The sequence below is a fragment of the Bos taurus genome, chromosome 10 (genome assembly GCF_002263795.3).
Source record: "Bos taurus isolate L1 Dominette 01449 registration number 42190680 breed Hereford chromosome 10, ARS-UCD2.0, whole genome shotgun sequence".
NCBI classification, from domain to species: Eukaryota; Metazoa; Chordata; class Mammalia; order Artiodactyla; family Bovidae; genus Bos; species Bos taurus.
Genome location: NC_037337.1, coordinates 28,770,401 through 28,786,862, shown reverse-complemented (window position 1 = coordinate 28,786,862; position 16,462 = coordinate 28,770,401). Strand labels below are relative to the sequence as shown.

The 16,462-nt window shown below is 43.0% G+C and overlaps 1 protein-coding gene across 1 annotated transcript in view; it reads left to right on the top strand.

Moving 5' to 3' along the window:
• Positions 1 to 16,462, top strand: part of RYR3 (ryanodine receptor 3) — a 558,656-nt gene that overhangs the window by 499,613 nt on the left and 42,581 nt on the right. The window contains exons 68-74 of the mRNA XM_015473104.3: positions 949 to 1,036; positions 1,137 to 1,229; positions 8,524 to 8,694; positions 8,986 to 9,045; positions 11,630 to 11,761; positions 12,241 to 12,353; positions 15,435 to 15,531. Coding sequence (XP_015328590.2) covers positions 949 to 1,036; positions 1,137 to 1,229; positions 8,524 to 8,694; positions 8,986 to 9,045; positions 11,630 to 11,761; positions 12,241 to 12,353; positions 15,435 to 15,531 — 754 coding nt within the window. The remainder of the gene's footprint in view (positions 1 to 948; positions 1,037 to 1,136; positions 1,230 to 8,523; positions 8,695 to 8,985; positions 9,046 to 11,629; positions 11,762 to 12,240; positions 12,354 to 15,434; positions 15,532 to 16,462) is intronic.

Genomic DNA, 16,462 nt, shown 5'->3' with positions numbered 1-16,462 from the left:
ACCTTGATTCCAGCTTGTGCTTCTTCCAGCCCAGTGTTTCTTATGATGTACTCTGCATATAAGTTAAATAAGCAGGGTGACAATATACAGCCTTGGCATACTCCTTTTCTATTTGGAACCAGTCTGTTGTTCCATGTCCAGTTCTAACTGTTGCTTCCTGACCTGCATATAGGTTTCTCAAGAGGCAGGTCAGGTGGTCTGGTATTCCCATCTCTTTCAGAATTTTCAACAGTTTATTGTGATCCACACAGTCAAAGAAAGTGACTAAATTCTGTTGTAGCTTAGCCTTCTTGCCACCACTGCAAAATTTCTTAACTTAGGCTAGTATTTTAGATATGGAATTTCCAAACCATTTCAGAGAGCAAAGGAGTATTGGTCTCTGCATGTACACTTCAAATATCAGTGAAAAACATTCTTACAGATTTCATTCATAAAAGTGGCTTTGAAAGGAAAATAGGTGAGGCCTGAACTGTTTATAGAGTACTCACAATTTCAGATACTTGACAGTAACAGATGTCCACAATAAGATTATATGTCACAGTGACCAAGACTTTCCTGATCTTGCTAACCTTATGGATTAAAGGAGGCTAGTCACAAAACTTAGAGTGTAACTCTAATCATCTCTTCAGTTCAAAGGACAAAAAAACCCTACTTTTGACTCTTTTGAAATGTTGATTTCTAATGTCTGTTTGCTAAGATAATCCTGGCATCTTTTAGTAAAATGGAAATGAGTATTGTAGGTCCTTCAAACAACCTACAACAATTGCATGTCTGTATCTAAGCATGTGAGGAGTATACTGATATTTAGCCTGTCTGAAGAATGCTTTTGGTGGGGATGCAGTTTTATCTGGATAAATGTGTGCATCTGGTGTTGGTATAATTTTTAGAGTGTGACTGTTTCAATCACTGATGAATTCCACATGCATACTCATTTGTCTTTCGCCTCAGATCTAACTGGCTCAAAAGCCCCGATGCAGATTCTGACCAGCTCTTCCGCATGGTGGCAGAGATCTTCATCCTGTGGTGTAAATCTCACGTAAGCACACACGGAGACCCTGGACTTGGAGTCAGTGGTGAAAGGTACACACCTCGGAAGACTTTCTTGTAATGTTTGTTTTTCTGTTCCCCCCACTCAGAACTTCAAGAGGGAAGAGCAAAATTTTGTGATTCAGAACGAAATTAATAATTTGGCATTTTTAACTGGAGACAGCAAAAGCAAGATGTCAAAAGTAAGTCCATAGAAATCAATTCCGAAGGCTCTCCAGCCTTGAACCAAGCTACATGTCCTGAGTGTGTGAAAGGATAAGCTCCTACTGCGTTCAGGTCAAACCACACAAAACCAACAGTCTCCACTGTTGTTTCTTTGAGAATGAGCGAGAAGAAACTGCTCTCAAATAAGCATGGGCATCACATTTGATGAATAAGTAGCTGCTTTGTGTGTCAAAAAGTTTGTTTCGAGACTTGCCTAAGGCATTTGAGAGGTCTGCAAAACCAAAGCTGCACTTACCTGTTTTAAAGTAGAAGTACTTCCTGTGTGGAAAAGCTACAAAAATACACGTGCCTATGAGCCACCTTTTAACTAGCTGTAAGGACATTACTTTGAAGATGTTGTTGGCACATATTCTTACAATGCACTAATTTTCCTCCTATCTGGAACATCTAATAACTGCTTTATTTCAGCTATGCTGACCTCTTAATGCCTTCTATTTATTTTCCATACAAGTTGCACTCAGAAACCCAAACATTTATCCATCCCATTATAGGAAATGTTTGAAAGAGGGCATTCCAAACATCTGTCTGAAAACAAAGTCACCTACAGGGCAGGGTACAGCAAAAATAGAGCAGGGGGAGCTGGCCCCCCTGCTCCTCCTGAGTCAGTTCTGTACAATGAGGCTTCGCCATTTTATGGGAGAGAACTCTCAGACACACTCCTTCAGGGGTATACACAAAAGCAAGGCTTACTTAAATGTGCTGTTTCATTCCCAGCTGTTCTGGCTTACCTGAACTCTCTTCCCCTGAGAAGTGTCCCTTGACGAGGGTTGACTGTATTGTCAACTGGATGTGATATGTGACACCTGAGATGTCCATCTCTCATGGCTGGGACAGTGCTGCCTTTGAGAACCAGGAAGGTGGAGGTTGCATGGGGACCTCTCAGAAGTGAGAGTCAGTTCTGGAAAGATGACAGTCATGGGTTGATAGTGAAGCCCTTGGTACATCTTTCCAAATAACCATTTGCGATAGAAGATCTTTGTATGCACAGTTGCGGACCAGGGACTGGTATGACACCAAAAGTGAAAACTTCAGCACCCAAAACTTCATGAAGCATGTCTAGCTCTGGTCAGCTGCAGTCTGAACTTTCTGTCCCTTCCATCTTTAAGCTATATTGACATTAACACTTCTTCCAGCATCCAAAAATTTATTCTCAGAGTTTCAAATCTGATGTATGCTGGTTAGTAAGTTTAATAAATAAAATTGTGCACTTACAATGCAGAGAGATTAGGTATATATATATTCACAGTCAAGAGGAATCTTTGCTGCAAAGGGATCTTACTTAAGATGTATCCTTTTGTGCTTTAGATAATTTTTATTTGATTTTCCAGAGTTTATTTTGCATTCAACTTCTGGCAAACAGCTACTTGTGTGAGGTACAGGAGAAAGGATATTTTCAAACTCCTGATCTCTGGACATCTGTCCTTCAGTTCCTCTGAAGACTTTTCTTACAGTCATTGCAAGCTCTCCTTTGACCCTGCTCACCTACAGAAAGTCACTGATGCTCAGATTCCTTGCTTCCTTCAACTTGGGGGTAGATCTTTTGGCCTTTGGTGGATCCAGGTAGCATCCACTGTTATTGTCAGCGGATGACAACAAAGCAAAGGAAATGACTCTGATACAGGGATTTCGATCCCAGATGAGCAGAAATGGCAAAGATACCTTAACCCTCTGGTGATGCGTAGATACTTAAGGTCCTTGGGTTTACGCTTGGAAAGAGATGAGGTGACAAAGAATGATGTTCTAAAACTAACCTACTAACAAACTAACCTGAAATTGTTCATTCACATCATTGAATGAGGAAAAGAGTACATTAGCCTTGTCAGAAGATAGTCAGAATCAGAACTCAGGTGGAAATAAGAAAGAAAAGCAGGGTCTTTGGGTGCATCCTCCCTGCTGGTAAGGTTAGTCCACAGGAGCAAAGGCTTTCGTTTGGTTTCCATTGACATTGTATGCCAGTTTTTTTTCTGAGTGATGTTGGAAAGGGTAAAAGTTACAGTGTAATGGATGGAAGGACACTCCCTAGATGTTAAATAACATTTTCTGTACTCCTCAGGGTAATAAATATTCATATTGTTCCAGTTGCCTCAGTTGAGACACAAAGTGTAGTAGTAAACGGAACTAGATACCAAAGGAAACAAAAGTCCCACGCTTGGCTTTATGATGAGTATAAGGATGGCCTTGCAACATTCACTTAACTTCTCTGGATCCCAGTTTACTAGTTTGTAGAATGGGCTTGAGCTTACTGCCTGACTTCTCCCAACTCTACTAGTATGCCCTGTTAAAAAGTAAATTTTAAATGCATCTCTTGAATAATATGACATAAATGCAGCACATTATTTCAGATAGGGAGATACCATGCCTCCAAAAAACAGTAACCCATAGCTATTTCTGGTACTTTTTGGATGTAAAAGTACTGATTAAGAGGATGGGGAGGGAGTGTTCTCTTTAGCATCAGCTGAATCCCCACTGCCACCCTGCATTAGATGTTCTCTCTTCTACCTGATCTGAATAGTCATCTGTGCTTGCTTTCATCTCCTCTCTTAATTGAATTCTGGTGTTGTATAAATGATCTTGGCCTCAGTGCATATGAGAGAGGTGTGTGCCAGAAAGCTGCATGCCCACACACACCACACATGCATGCTATTGCAGACAAAAAGGAAGTGGAAAAAATATACAGTGGGGCACACTGTTCACGCTTAATGGAAGGTCAGTTCAAAGATATGTCCTTTTTCCAGCAGCGAAAGCACATTTTGAGGAGAGCTCATTGTATATTTTGTTAAACACCGGTTTGCAGATATGTCAAGCTGTACATAACTGAGCTGAGCATGTGTTTTTTTGTTTTGTTTTTAAACTTGTTTTGTTTTCTGGAAAAATGGCAACAGCTTCCTCGGAGGGGAGTGGTAAGTTAGAACACGTTTAGCCCAAGAAATGTCAGTTCCTTGACCAAGATTGTAAACAAAAGAGTTGTGATGCAGGAGATGTTAGGGTGCCTCATTGTTTAAAGCCACTCCACCCTGTGAGTGTGATTTCAGTGTATTGAGAAAGGACAGGGACATGCTGAAAAGACACCTTTATGCTCCTCAAAGGTATGCAGAATGACATGTGTGAGCGTGCTTCTTCCTCCTCAGTGACTCCTCAGTTGGCCACTCACCTGTCTCTCTCATTGCCCCCTCCACCTTTTCTCATTTGTATTCCCTTTGTTCTTGCACTTGTACAGTTCAAGTGCTGTTTGTCCCTCTGCCCGCCTTCTCTCTCCCACTTCCTGTTCTCCCTTTCTTTTTCTCCAGCCTTTCCCCCTGCTACCCACCCCTCACCCTCCACCCCCAACCCCCACCCTGCCTCCCTCCTCACTTCCTCTCTCTATCCTCCCTGCCCCCGCCATTCACTCTTCTATCCTTCTCTCTTCTCTTACTACCCTCCCTCCTTTGTTCTCTCTCTATCTCTCTCTCTCACACACACACACACTTTCTCATTCTCAGACTGGCTTCTGGAAATTCATCTTTCTCTCTACTATCCATTGTAGACTTGACTGGTCTCTACCTCCCTTACCCTCTCCCTGGGAATGAGCGCTTCAGATCGCACACCTCTGCCCTAGTTCTACAGCCTCCCTCCACTCCTCCAACTCCCTTTCCCTTAAGAGTCTCTGGTTTTTCCTTAATTTCACACATAAATTGGCTATTTGATCATAAACTATTAGTGGTTAAGTGTGCCAAAATGAAGTGATGTTTAATGTATAGGAATTTCTAGATTTGTTTGTAAAATGAAAAGTTTCAGCTAACATTTAAAAATAGATTAAAATATATTGAGAGAGCATGCACGAGAGAGAGAGCATTCAAGCATTAGGGAAATGCACTGAGTTAACTAATCTTAGCAATATGTGAGGAAAAGAATAAAATTAGAACTTATAGCATGTAGGAGGAGCCTTTGACCTAAGGTATATTTGAAGGTCACAGCACAGGAAGGGAGATGCCCCATCTTTTGGGTCATGAGATGATCCTGAACCACCTTGGATATTCCTAGAGTATGGTTTGTAGCAAACCTTTATTTAGGGGAAGCACATACATAGCCCCTTAGCTCAGTTCTCCTCACTCTTTTTGTAACCACAGATCTTCTGGTGGTGATAATGTAGTGGGTGGAAGAAAGAAAGAAAATCAGGGTCTTTGGTTATGTGACAGATTGTTTGCAGCCCACCCAGGTGACAGGATGGAGAGGGGAGGAGAGAAGGCGTGAAATCTAAAGTCACTTGGGTGGCCAGATCTGAAGACCATCTGGGTCTGCACACTCTGGAATGTGTGCAGAGTGTCACACACTCTGGAATGCTGGTCTCTGAGATGATGTACTGCATGATCTGGGTGTAAGTCCTTTCAATCCAATTAACCTCCATCCTAACTTCCCACCCCCTCTTCATGCCATGGTCAACTGGCTTCCAGAGTGGTTGGTTTTCTGTCATGTTGGCTAAGGAATGGGGGTGGAAGAACTGTGACTAACATGCTTATGCTTTGGACCCCTGCTTTCACTGACTGACTTCTCCTTGTTTCTTTTCTCTTATCTTTCCACACAGGCCATGCAAGTAAAGGTACAGGTCAAATGCATGACGTGTCTTTTCTGTCCTAGTATTAGAGGGGCCAGACTCTGGCCATCTTCTGCACTGTGATCACCATGGGGGTGGTCCAGAATGGATTTTCCCACTTGGAGGTCCCCCAGGCCTGCTCCAGGGAAGACAACTGCCTGTCAAAGAGTGAATGTAGGCCTACCCACCTTTGGAAGGGGGAAGCCGGGGAAGCCAGCCAAGCCTCGCCCTATCCGAGGTCTCCTTGCCATCTCTGCTCCCTTCCCAGCTGCCTACTCTGCAGCCAGCACACTAACAGAGATAGGGACGCTGACCAGGGCCCTGAGAGCCCAGGAGACTCCCTCCAATTACCTACCGTTAGTGGTCCCAGCCCTACCCCACTATACATGTCTGGCTCTTGTGCAGGACTCCAAAGAGTCAGAGAGTTTTCCAAAGACTAAAGTCAAGGATTTGAAACCAGCAAGGATTTCAAATGCCGTGTTTGCATAAAATGTGCACCCAGTGGAATAAACTCTGGGACAGTTTTCTAGTATCCTATACCGGTTATTGCTTGGAAGTATTTCTCTTTCTCTCTATTAACATATGTCTGCTGCCACTGTCCCAAGACCTTTGCACCAGGTCTGTAGCAGAGACACGGAGATGTGCAGGAACCAGGTCACATGCAGCTCTTAGTAAAGAAAAATGGAGCCATGGCCAGGTAGATGTCGGTCTGGATGTTGGCCCAGACTCATAACTGCTGTGTGTCCTTAGAAAAACATCACTTAACTTCCCCGAGCATCATGTTCCCCTTTATATAACTGACTTCTTGTTATCTTAGCATTGTTGGGAAGATTACAAATGCTTTATCTAAGTATCAGGCACATTGGAGCCACATCATATATGCAGCATTTATAGTTAGAACAACATGAGATTGGCCAAAGAAAATAGCAAACAAGAAATTAAACTGTATATCACATCCACAATTTTGCATATTTATTGTATATGCATGTTACTATTTACCTCTTATATAATGTCCATGTAATTATACCTCATTATATATATATATATATATATATATATATATATATATATATATATAAAACTGGGTTCTATCCTTTATGGATAATTTGAGGTATTTTCAAGGGTAATTTAGACTTACGAGTTTTGCCTTAGGCACAACCTGTAGAATTTTATACCTGATACTAGAACATCTAAGGAAACCAGCAAGCTCTCAGTAAAGGTGGGAATTTCTGTAGGAATCAGCTTTCCAGCTGTGTGTCTAGAATACAAGACACTTTGTATCCTGCCTCAACCCCACCCTCCTCCACTGCCCCCTCCCACTGCTGTCTGGGTCTGACCTGTTGTTCTGGAATACCAGACACAAGTAGAGTTGTCTGGCAGCATTTGGTCAGAATGGATTTTGCCTGCCAGGGATTTCACTGTGGTTTCTGCGGTGTAACCACTTGAAAGCTTAGCCACCACAAGCTGGGTAAAAGAAGTCACCTCCGTTTTGAGAATATCCATTCATAATACTCCTCCATCGCACTTTGAATGTAAACAGATCGGCGCTAAGGTGGTGTGATTCTGACCCTACTTGGACTTCTCTCAGAAAACCAATCCTCCATAAAGCAAATTCTACTCCAGCTGGGGGTGTCAGGTCTTACATGCCGTTTTCAGAGGAGGGGTTTAGCCTCTCCGCAGCTCCCGGAGCATGGAGTGTGTGTGTCATTGGAGGCCACTGTGCAATCACAAGGAGGCCACAAACACTCACGGCCACTCACGGGCACCTCATAAAGCAAAAGCTTTAATAAGCCCCGGTTCTCCCCCATCATGGACCCTGACTTCAGTCTCTGCCTCTGGCCTCCCAGCCCTTCCTTCCTTCCAGCAGGAGCCCACTCAGCTGGGGCAGAGTCCAGCAAGTGAGGTACAACGTTGGCCCAGCAGAGCCTTGTTTTCTTGGGCCCACCCATATCCACCTTCTGTTGTGGGTGCAGAGGGTCCACAGTTTGTTGCCTGGGGCTGCCACAAACCAGCGCCACAACCCACTGCAGCTCTTCTTGCAAACCTCCCACTTCGCTGGATAAACGCACCGAGAAAGGGTCCAGAAAGTGTAACCAAAGGAGGGTGGACTCTCCCAGACTTGGGACGGTTCCTCTTCACCTGTCTGCACTGTTTCTCCTAACTTTGCCCCAGCCAGATCCCAAAGCAGCCCTACCAACCTGGGCAGTCCCATTTTCCTGCGGACCTTAGGATGCCTGTGCCCCAAAATGCTCGCTCCAGCCCTGGCCAGGAGCTAGTATTCTAGGGCAGATGCTCTCTCACCTGTTTACTGCTGCCCACCATCAGGATTCTTAGTTCTTTTCTGCAGTCATTTTGTCAGTTAGCAAATCACTCTTTTTGTAAGAACACCACTTGTTCATTACATCCAGATGCAAGCGAGCAGAGACCGTGGGTGTTGGTGCTATGTGTCTGGTCACGTGGTTCAGTGAGCATGCGCACAAGGAGAAGGCTTAGCATCAGGGCTGGCCTTGAATGGCCCCTTGGTTGGCTTTGTGTATCACAATCCTTTACTGGCATCTGAAATGTAGAAAGGCCCAACCTATACGAGGAAGGACCTATACAGGAGGCAAGCTGCCTCCGAGGTGAGACAATGCCTTTCGGAGTCATTGAGCCCCTCTGTTTGTTTGAACTTCATCTCCTAGTCTGGAGGACAGGACCAGGAGCGGAAGAAGACAAAGCGAAGGGGAGACTTTTATTCCATCCAGACCTCCCTCATCGTGGCTGCGCTCAAGAAAATGCTGCCCATTGGTCTGAATATGTGCACCCCAGGCGATCAGGAGCTGATCTCCCTCGCAAAATCACGGTACAGCTATGTAAGTCACCCATCTGCTTTGGTGGAGCATTTAATACAGGTGGTGGTGATCTGTGCTCAGCCCTCCGTCCCTGGGGATCAATGAACAGACGCCAAGGTGCACAGAAGCAACACGCCATCATCTTTACAGCTGACTTGGGAGTCAGCACATGCTCTTTCGGATAAGTCCCTGTCTGTCCTCTCCTTTTGTCTTGTAGTAAAGATCCCAGCAAAACTCTTAGTACATCCCTGCACCCCACTTTATATTTCCATAGTAACCTATAGGAATAAAATTTCACATCTCTTTCCACAGAAGGACACAGATGAAGAGGTGAAGGAACATCTGCGGAATAACTTGCACTTGCAGGAAAAGGTGATGTAGCAGGAAGACAATGAGAACTCACACAGGCTTATTTCTGGCTGCAGGGTGCCCCACACCCACTTAGTTTACTCATATTTTTCTTAATGTGTTCTAAAAACAGTCTCAGAGTACTTGTGCTTAATTGGTAGAACTCTCTGCCTTTAACTTTTCATTTTTTGGTCCTTGATTTTTGTTTTTTTCTTTGCCAGTTGCAAGGAGGTCCAGTAAATCATGTCTCCCCACCTCCCACTGTGTGACATCAAACCATGGCAGGGGAGTCAGATTAGGTCTCAGAATTTCCTGACTGTGAGGTGTGTTAGAGTGTAACAGAAACCTGGGGGAAGTTCTAGCACTTTCAGCTTTAGAGATTTGTGAACAAAGTAACTTTATGTCTGAGTTTGTATAACCCCCACCCCAAAATAAAAATCAAGACCAATTTTTATTTTAAGGCTATTTAAAATTTTTCCAGGTCTGCAAATCTGAACAGCTTTCCCCCAAAATATGTTATGCCCTAAGATAGAAGACTAAAATGATACAAATAGCTTCTCCTTTATACCCCAACTATATAGGAATGGTGGGTAAAGTATACTATAAAAAAGGCAGTAAAAAGAAATTCTAAGTGCCAGAAAAAAGAAGCCATTCTAAATCTTAGTAATGAAGAGAAGATGATGAAGTGAGGAAAACTCATAGAGCTTTCCTGACCAGATACATATCATAGGGGATGAAGGTTTTAGTAATCTGGAAGAGGAGTGTGGACCAAATTTCCCATGCTTAGCATAAATTTAGAGCAAATCTGGATGACACCAAACTATGGAAAATTCGTAAAGAGATGGGAATACCAGACCACCTTACCTGTCTCCTGAGAAACCTGTATGCACGTCAAGAAGCAACACTTACAACCTTACATAGAACAACTGATTGGTTCAGAGTTGGGAAAGAGTACGTAAAGGCTCTGTGTTTTCACCCTGCTTGTTTAACTTATATGCAGAATACATCATGTGCAGTGCCAGGCTGGAGAAGTGACAAGCTGGAATCAAGACTTCCAGGAGAAATACCAACAATCTCAGGTATGCAAATGATACCTCTCTAGTGGCAGAAAGTGAAGAGGAATAAAAGAGCCTCTTGATGAAGGTGAAAGAAGAGTGGAAAAGGTGGTTTAAAACTCACCATTCAAAAAACTGAGGTCATGACATCCAGTCCCATCACTTCATGGCAAATAGAAGGGGAAGAAGTGAAAGTGGTGACAGATTTTAATTTCTTGGGCTCCAAAATTACTGCGGATGTTGACTGCAGCGACAAAATTAAAAGGAAGAAAGGCACGCTGTGACAAATCTAGACAGCATATTAAAAAACAAAGACATCACTTTGCCAATGAAGATCTGTATAGTCAAAGCTACAATTTTTCCACTAGTCATTTTTAGATGTGAGAGTTGGACCGTAAAGAAGCCTGAGCACCAAAGAATTGATGCTTTCAAATTGTGGTGCTGAAGAAGACTCTTGAGAGTCCCTTGGACTACAAGGAGATCAAACCAGTCAATCCTAAAGGAGATCAACCGTGAATATTTAATGGAAGGATTGATGCTGAAGCTGAAGCTCCAATACCTTGGCCAAATGATGCCAAGAGCTGATTCATTGGAAAAGACCCTGATAGTCAGAAAGATTGAGGCCAAGAGAAGGGAGCGACAGAGGCTAAGATGTTTGGAAAACATCCTAGACTCAATGGAGATGAGTTCAAGCAAACTCCCAGAGATAGTGAAGGACAAGGAAGCCTGGAGTGCTGCAGCCCATGGGGTCCCATAGAGTCTGACATGACTTAGCGACTGAACAACAACAGAGCAAGGAACTTATGTAAAATGAGCCTTGATGCAGTGACACCCATGAATTGCCGTAAAAACAGCCATGAAACCATTTAGAGAGACTCTACCTGCTAGAATATGGGCCAGTCAACAAAACTCCTGAGTACAAGTTCATATTTTTAAAAAACACACAGTGTGGAAAGAAATCCATGACCATTAGACAGAAAATCAACAAAAGGAAGAATTCAAGCCTAAGGAACTACAGAAAGGAATTTTTTAAGTATTATAGAAATATTTAAAGAGATAAAGGCAGCCATATAAGCTATAAATCAAGCCTTGGACATTATTTTGCAAAGAAAGGAGAGGGGATGTAGAATTGAAAAAGACCTCACAGTGATTTACAAAGTTAAAAATAATCATTGAAATTAAAAATCCCATCTGTATACGGTATGGAGATTCCTTAAAAAACTAGGAATAAAAACTCCGTATATAGGTTAAAAAATGTAGTAGATACAGCTGAAAAGAGAACTTATGAATTGGGCGGTTGATTTAAGGAAATCATAATGCAGCACAGAAAGAAAGGGATGGAATATATGATAGAAGGGTTGAGACATATAGGCTATAATGAGAAGTTCCTATGAAGCATCTACCCAGTTCCAGAAAAATATGATAGAGAAAATGAGAGAGGAATTCGTAGAAAAGACTCTTGAATGCTATGGAACCCTTCTAGGAGACAAAGGCCTTTTCTATAGAAGAGGTATAAGAGATTGCTCATCTCATGTATGTGCTTCAATCTGCAGTCTGATGATCCAGCTGTAAAGTGGCAACTGAACCTATACAAAGATGTTTTAAAGAGTGAAGAACCTTCCAACCCAGAAAAGACAGTGGAGCGTGTGCAGAGAATTTCAGCAGCTGTCTTCCACCTAGAGCAGGTAAGTAGCATCTACCCTAAGGCTTGAGGAAGCAAGACCGCCTTGCAGAATACAAAATTTATCTTGACACTCAGCTTTTAGTTTCGGACACCCTGTAAGCACCCTTGTAAGAAACCAAGAAGTAAGGATCATCCTGGGTCATCCCAAAGTGTCTTCTTGGTGCCTCGTGGTAGCAAGACTCCTTAATGCTTAACCCTTCCAGTGTTTTACAAATTTTTGCCATTAGTTCAAATAACCTATCTAAGTTCCTTGCTCATTTGTAAAGCTACTATTAAGCAGTAAGCAACCAAAAGGCTTTGGGAGAAGAAAGAAAACCTAAGACTTTTACAAAGTGAATCATTTAGTGCTGAGTACCTTTGACCACAGTTGAGAAATCCTATTTCTTCCAGGGTTGAGAAGTGTGGGCTGTAGGTGACTATTGGTATTTTCTGCCCCCCAGATCAGCTTAGTGTATACCTAGCCATGTGATTTCTTCTTAGGTGGAACAGCCTTTGAGGTCCAAGAAGGCGGTCTGGCACAAACTGCTATCAAAGCAGCGGAAACGGGCAGTGGTGGCCTGTTTCAGGATGGCCCCTCTCTACAACTTGCCCAGGCAAGTATTCTGTCTTTTTCTCCTGGCATGTGAGTCAGAGATGAGAATTAAGGTATCTTCCTATAGCTATGCTCTCTTCTGGCTCTGACACTCATGATCCCAGGGGTAGAGATTGGAGTCCTTCACCTGCGGAGCCATCGCAGTCTGCAGTATAGTATACTGGCCTACAAGGTAAGTATAAGAACTGAAAACAGATGAGATTTCCTAGTGCCCCCAAGCCTGCCTCACTTCACCTTTTTGCACTGTAAAGTCAGCCGTGTAAGCATATGGAAGCTCTCTAGTTTTACCTAGGTAAGATTCTTTGTGCAGCTGTAAAGGCATACTAGAAAAAGGAAACTTTTCTAAAAGACTTTACCCCAAATTCCATCCATAGATCAAGCAATATTTCCATGTTCAAGCACTTGATTGATACCAAAATTATGTTTCCTCAGCAAGTACAGAAATGTAACCCGAGAATCCTTAAGCCTAATGTACTTGGCTTTCAAGATGAAACTAGGGAACTGTTTAGAGATGCCCCAAGAGGCCAGTCATGAACATAAGGCATTACCTGGATGTTTAGTCTGTACTCTGAAGTCAAAAATATGTGAAGGCTTTTCTGGAATGTGTGTGAACATGTGCTGTGCCAGTAAAGGGCAGAGTATCGGTATAGACTGGGCCATTGTTGACCACTGAGGCCAACTCAGTGTCGCTGGTGGTGTGGCGGCATTCCCATCCTCAGACTAATTGCAAAGTCAGTAAGTCTGGGCCTATGATCAATAAACAAAGCTGGTAGTTGAAGAGCCACTGCTTGATCAACTTCTAGTCAATCGGAATATCCTCACCTGGTCAGGAAGAAGAAACTGATGTGGCCAAGTAAATTCTGCATCGCATGTAAATACATGTGTTTCTTTGGAATCTCAGATGAAAGACTATTCTATGTTTGACATTTTGCTTTCATCAAATTGTGTATGTTGGCTGTCATTTGCCCAGAGTGTCCCATATCCCTGTCCTGAGCCAGCTGGCCAACTGAGCTCTCTGAATTAGGGTCTTTGAAGATGGTGCAGAATCATGGCTTCTGAGACACACACCTGCTCCTATAGGTCTCTTGAGAAAATAGACTAGTGTCTCTGGAAAGGTTGAGGCATCACAAATCAAATAGAATTCATTAATTTAAGAAAACTGAAAAATTAAGTCAGGCAGTCATGGGCATGAAGGTTGCTGAAGTCTTGGCAGACAAATGAAATTTATAGCCCAGTAAAAGAAGCAAAATTGCCTAGGATTTTTGTCTGTTTTCTAAAAGTGGTAAAACATCAGAAGGCATTCGCTTCCCCTTCTGGTAGAGAGCCACACCCGATGTGCTTTAACATGACCTCCAGAGGGCTCAGCTTTAAGCTCGTATCTCCCAGGCCAGCTCAACAGCGATTACATCTCTCAAAAACAAGCATTTTTTTCTAAACCCACTGAAAATGATAGTACCATCTTTTAGTATTTTGGTTGCTCCCTCAAGAACTCTGCCACTGAATGGATAATAGTAAGTCCAAGAATCCACTGTCTCCTTGATGAAACATGGCCACCCCCACTCCTAACCCAGCTGTTTTTTAAAAACAAAAACAAAAACACTTTATTTTGCATTGGAGTATTGCTGATTAACAGTATTGTAGTTTCAGGTGGACAGCAAAGGGATTCAGCCATTCATATACATATGTCCATTCTCCTCCAAACTCCCCTCCCGTCCAGGATGCCACAAAACAATGAGCAGAGTTCCCTGTACTTTGCAGTGGTTCTTGTTAGTTATCCATTTTTAATGTCGCCGTGTCTAACACAGCTGTTTTAGAGAGGCTGCCCTGGAGTTCTGCCTAGAAGTTATACATAGGAGGATTGTACCCCTAGGAGGATTATACATAGATTTCATAATAACAACAATAAAAATGAACAAGAGGCTAGTGGTCAGTACCATGCCTTTTCTCCTTCTTATGAGAATCTAAACTGCATGGAGTCTTCCAAACTAAAGGGCTAAAGGGATTTATTTTTATCATGTGGAAACTTTCTCTGCTGTGAGTTTTTAAAAGAAAACCTGTATGCTTTTCCCCAGACACAAAATTAACAATTTCTTCCTGAGCACCTTTCAACGGGTTTGGCTGGAAAAGGTTAATGAAAAAACTCAGTATGACAGGCTTATACTCATTTTAATGGTAATGTAACCTGTGGAGAGACCCACTCATTCTCTGCACACTTCTCCTTTCTTGACCATGATTTAACATGACCATGAAAACACAAATTTGTACAATTTTTTTTAAAAAACACCTCTGATTGGTCAGATTTTGAAGAAAGATGGTAAGGGCTATATTCTACCAGAAATAATGACCAAGGCTTGAGGAGTCTGGTCTTGACCTTCCTTTTCGCTTTGGTCCTCCTCACATTTTGGTAACCACTTACTTGCTCTTCAGTGGTTAATATTCCCAGAAGTCCGTCATGTCCTGTAGAGAGGGAGTGGCTTGTGCCAGTTTATTCAGTGTTCCCAGATACCAGGGCCAGCACTGGAACCTGTGAAGCATGCAGAAGTTTTGCTGATGAGTACAACACACCCAAGCTTCATTTCCTGAGTACAGACTGGAGCCCTTGCAGCTGTGGTACCTCACAGGCCCTGTAAAGAAGGACACTCTGCTGCTTTGAGTATATCTGAGACTACACAGCTCACCATCAGCATAATTTAGATTGGATTACCTGGACAGTTGATCAGTCAAAAGGAATCACCAAATTGCCATATTCACAGATAACTCAAGGCTGTTCTTCGAACTAGTGAATTCTCATTAGAGGGGAGACGTGATAAAGACCCAGTGAGACCAGAGCAGGGTAAATGTGACCTCCAGGTCTTGAACTAACCATTGTTAGTTCATTCAGAAGGCTGTCTAAATATTCAGGATCTGCCACGTTAGCAGGTTCTGGTTTCTTTGAAATAAATGCTTATAGTGTGCTCCTGGCTACCCTGACCAATCAGAAGATAAGAATTGTACAAAACTGCTTACTAACCGTTAACCGCCCAGACTAAAACAAGGTGTCCCGTGGACCCCTCTTGACCTCATTCTCACCCCTTCCGCTCAGGCACCGCTCTATTAACCTCTTCCTCCATGGCTATCAGAGATTTTGGATAGAAACAGAGGAGTATTCCTTTGAAGAGAAACTAGTACAGGATTTGGCTGTAAGTACTGACTCAACTGGGAGCAGATATGGGTACGAATGAGTTTGATTTTTGTATTCATGTGTGTGCATTATAACTTTGAAAGATTCACAAAGAATCGGGTGTATAGATTCTCAGAGGAAGCCCCGCTAATAATAGTCCTAAGAGCCAGAGGATGAATTTCACTTGGAGGTGCTGGTCCTGTGATCATCCTCCTCCTCATTATTAACAACTAATATTTCTTGGGATGCACAGCCGTGCCTTGGAAAGCTCATGCCAAGTTAAGTTTTGAGCACTCTTGGTTGCAGGAGGCCAGCCCACCCTAGCCAAGGCCCTGCATTTCTGGTGGGTAGCTCCCCTTTGGGGAACGCACCTCTAAACGCCCTTCCTGCATCTCACATTTCTGTGTTTGGCCTTTCTGAAGATTTGCCACGCCCCGTCTCTCACAGGCTTCATGTGCTTAAACTACTTGAAACAACATGCAAGGGGTAAAGCTTACTGCAGCAGTATCACTGAGCTTCATCCTGGTTCAGAAAGAAAATACACCCTCCTCACCTTTGGCCAAGCCCTAGTTCTATTCCTCTTTCTCCTTATTTCTCCCATTCACCTTTTTCTCTAATCTCTACTCTCTCCATTAGTCTTACCCTGTGTATCTCACGTTTATACTTGCCATGTGACTTTTTCTGTATTTCCTCATCTCCCTGGTGGCTCAGAAGGTAAAGCATTTGTCTGCAATGCAGGAGACCAGGGTTCGATCCCTGGGTCAGGAAGATCCCCTGGAGAAGGAAATGACAACCCACTCCAGTACTCTTGCCTGGAAAATTCCATGGATGGAGGAGCCTGGTGGGCTACAGTCCATGGGGTCAGAGTCGGACACGACTAAGCGACTTCACTTTCACTTTTCTTTACATCTCCCTCAGTTTCTTTTCCTCTTCTTGTCTTTTGTCCTTTA